This window comes from Limulus polyphemus, unplaced genomic scaffold, assembly GCF_000517525.1.
Source record: "Limulus polyphemus unplaced genomic scaffold, Limulus_polyphemus-2.1.2 Scaffold5, whole genome shotgun sequence".
Classification (NCBI taxonomy): domain Eukaryota; kingdom Metazoa; phylum Arthropoda; class Merostomata; order Xiphosura; family Limulidae; genus Limulus; species Limulus polyphemus.
In genome coordinates this window covers 2,294,103-2,297,792 of record NW_013665615.1, presented here as the reverse complement: position 1 = coordinate 2,297,792, position 3,690 = coordinate 2,294,103, and the positions used below count along the sequence as shown (strand labels likewise).

Genomic DNA, 3,690 nt, shown 5'->3' with positions numbered 1-3,690 from the left:
GTACAAAGTAACTTGTCTTGGCTGTGGTTTTAGTCAACTAGTATTTTATAAAATAAAGTCACATTTACAATTATTATACATTATATATGTATATAGCTTTTTGCTATTTTGAAATAACTTCTTAAACTTATTTTTCTTAAAATATAGAACAGTAAGTGAAAAAGTAAAGCAAACAATTATCTATTCTAGTTACGACCTTTGTACTCGGTTGCTGCTTAACGTAGGTTGCTAAGCCTTTAAAAAGTTTGGACGTGGAGGATATGAAACAAATTTTTTTTTAGGTTTTATATATACATGTGAATAGCTAAAAAATCATAAATTACTACATCAATACCATAAATATATATATATATATATTTATATACACTTACTTCTTTGTATGACATCTGAGCTTTCAATTGGTTATTCATTGAAAGCTCAGAATGTCATACATAGAAGTAAGTGTATATACGGGAGCATTTCCAAAAATGGAAAGAGGTGTGCGGAGTGCTACTGTGTTTGATTTATTACATGAGCAATATCTTAGAAAATTGAAAAGATAAGAGGCTTTTATTTTATATTCTAGCTTGTCAATATCAGTAATCTATAGACTTAGTATTTTGACATCACAAACATCTAATTTGATCCAGTGCTGCATTCAACATACCATGTGACACACAAAAATCAGTGTTTAACTGTTTTTTTTTAATATTTAATTTTAAATTAAGAAATTGAGTAAAGTATAATACTAAAATTTGAATTATAATCTACATTTTGATATCAAACTTATGAATAGTAGTTCAATAAAATTCTGAATGTGAGTCAACAAACGAGATGACATGGCCGTTGACCTGTGTGGAAAGGGTTAAGTACGAGATTTTTAAAAATGTAGTCAAATTTTATAAGCATTTATTATGAAGCGTTATACCTTCATCCATTTTCTCTTCATCATGAAATTCTTTGCCATCACAGTTAATAACTTGCAGTGTCAGACATTTGATCATGTAGGAATATTTCTTCAACAACCAGTTTTTTCTCATGGTTCAATCTAAAAGGCTTTATGAAGAAGCAAATTTGAGCACAACACAATATATATAAGTGAAAATTCTAATTAAGAACCACACATATAGGAGATGACTAAATATTAGCAAAAAATGTTGTTTTCATGTAATGCTAGAAAAAAGCATAAATATTATTTATACATATATTGTTACTATAATATAATTAATTTTTAGAAAACATGTTCAGAAACAGTTATTTAGATTTAATTTCCAGAAGGCAAATTAATCAGTATTTACTGTCTTATGAAGGGCCTTCAGCGAGTTAATTATAATGTTTATCATAGGTATGGTTGTGTGGATATATATGTGTGTGTTTGTGTGTTTTTCAAAGTAAGATTATTTTACATTGGTAGCTTATTATTCTGATCATTGTAAGTTCTGTCTTGTTATGATTTGTTTTATAACATTATTACATACTCCTAGTTAAACTAATATATATAGTTATCTACATTATTTATTAAGTTATTATTTTTAGTTTTTATGTATGTAATGGACTTCTTTTAATCAGAAGTTATTGATAATAGCCCAGTATAAGCATGTTCATAGAAGGATGAAAGTTATGAACAGAAAGCTGTAAAAATTATGTACTTATGTTACTTAGAAACTCTTAACATGCTAATCATTAAAAATTATCTTTTTTGTATTTATCTTGTACATTTCAGCACAAGAACAAGAGATGCAGTAACAACTTTTCCATCTGTGTATACTAGGTGGGTAAACTGTGTGTTTTATTTTCTTGCAAATAAAGTTCAACAACATTGAGTCTCGTACACAAGTCTATAAGATACACCTGAAGAACATTAAATATAGGACTTGAAACTGTGGGTGGGAAACAGCCACATCCCAATGTTTTCATAATGGTGAAATGGTACAATTTTTCAAGTAATAGTTTCTTGTTCCGTGCTCTCACATTTATCAGAAGTGTAAATATTGAAACTTGCAGTGTGTGGATACACTTGTTAGATATACAGGTGGTTTAGGCATAGATCTAGTTGATTGATTAGTGTTTGAACTGTATTAAGAAAAAACTTGCAGCTCTTTTGTTTTGTTTGTTTACTCTTAAAGGAGAATAAACTTATTTTATTTCTTGGTTGGCTACTTCAATTTTAATTTGTGAAAATTAACATTTTTAGCAGTTATGTAAAGATGGTAAAATGATAGCAGGAAATTAGTTAAATTTTTCCACAGTGATTGAAAATAAGAAAATGCATTTCTGTTGTATTGGTTCAGAAAATTATAACTAGAAGTAATAGTTTAAAGTTTTTACTGTTGTGATACTGAATTATTATCAATACTATCCTTAAATAGTTGATGAGTATTGTTACATTTGTGTATATACATTTTAAAGTGGTCTTTTTTTGTGTAGCATATATTGATGCAGAATATTGAGTAAACCAGTTTTAATTAATCTGTATCACAAGGAAATATTTAATTTGTAGTTTTCCAAAAGGCAGAAGTTATGAATAATTAAGGTTTTTATGAAACCATGAATGAAAATATTTTGTCTGGTACTAGAGTGGTGATCAAAAGGCAAATACCCATAATTGTTTTTTATTTTATTACCTTTCTTTGTTTATGCAAGTGTTTGTTCAGTTTTTGACTTTCCTGAAATTATAAATATTTAAATAATAGTGATACTGTCTTTTGTAAAATTGTGTCTTTTCACAACACATCTTTACTCTAAGTAGTTTAATAATTTTTACAAATATTAGAGGTAGAACTTGTAGTGGTTCAGACACAGATAAAAATGTCATTAACTGGGAAACTTTGAATAACTTCTATTATTTGGTTAATTTGTGGCAAAGACATATTAAGCAACAGAATCAAAATAATTTTTATGTGGCAGTAGGTAATATACTGTAATTGTGGTTACAAAGTTAGTAGTTGCAACTGACTTGACAGGTTAATGATTTGGGCTGTTATTTAATTGGCATATGTCATGGGATTGACATATCTGCTTGCAGTTTCAGTTTAAGTTGAGTGGAACCAAAATCTGGTGTGTATAGAAAATGGGTGAAAATACATTTTATATTGATGTAAATGAATAGCATGTGTGTGCTCTTTTTCCCTTTGGGTGAATAAATGAGATTTACAAATCTTTTTTAAGTTGTTCATTTGTATGTGATTGTCAAAGAATATAATAAAGATTAATTTTTTGTAAATGTATTGTGAACTTGATAAGTGTTATCATTAAATTACATTTTGAAAAATTATGTTGTATCTGTGCCTAAGTTTTTAGATTACTTGTAATTGACAAACTGTACGACTACATGGACTTAAGAAAAAGGATTCAGTTGAGTAGTACCTACAGTTGTAGTATGTCTAGATGTGATTGTGTTTCTTCATTTGTTTTAGAAAAATACTGTTAAGATCCAGTGGATTACGTACAAACAAGTGTGTGTAAAATGCATGATAAAGCTAGTAACATCATATTTTAAATGCAAGAAATATTCATAATTGATTCAAATACAGCATTTTTGTTTTATTTTTCTAAATATATTATTAACTGTCACTTATAACACATTTCTTCCAAGCTGAATTTTGAAATATTGGTTACATATTTAATACTTAAGAGGAGTTATTGCTTTAGATAATCTGATGTCAATCATTTATTTCTCCTTTCATGTTTTTTCAACTGGCTTTTTTAATA

At 27.7% G+C, this 3,690-nt stretch overlaps 1 protein-coding gene across 3 annotated transcripts in view; it reads left to right on the top strand.

Annotated features, from left to right (window-relative positions):
• The window catches only part of LOC106473410 (kinesin heavy chain-like), a 113,044-nt gene extending 109,842 nt beyond the window's left edge, over positions 1–3,202 (top strand). For all 3 annotated transcript variants that reach the window (XR_002608989.1, XM_013934125.2, XM_022379848.1), the window contains one exon: positions 1,703–3,202. Coding sequence is in view for 2 of the 3 variants with exons in the window: in XM_013934125.2 (XP_013789579.2) it covers positions 1,703–1,725 (23 nt within the window). In the remaining variant the exon portion in view is untranslated. The remainder of the gene's footprint in view (positions 1–1,702) is intronic.
• The last annotated feature ends 488 nt before the right edge of the window (positions 3,203–3,690 follow it).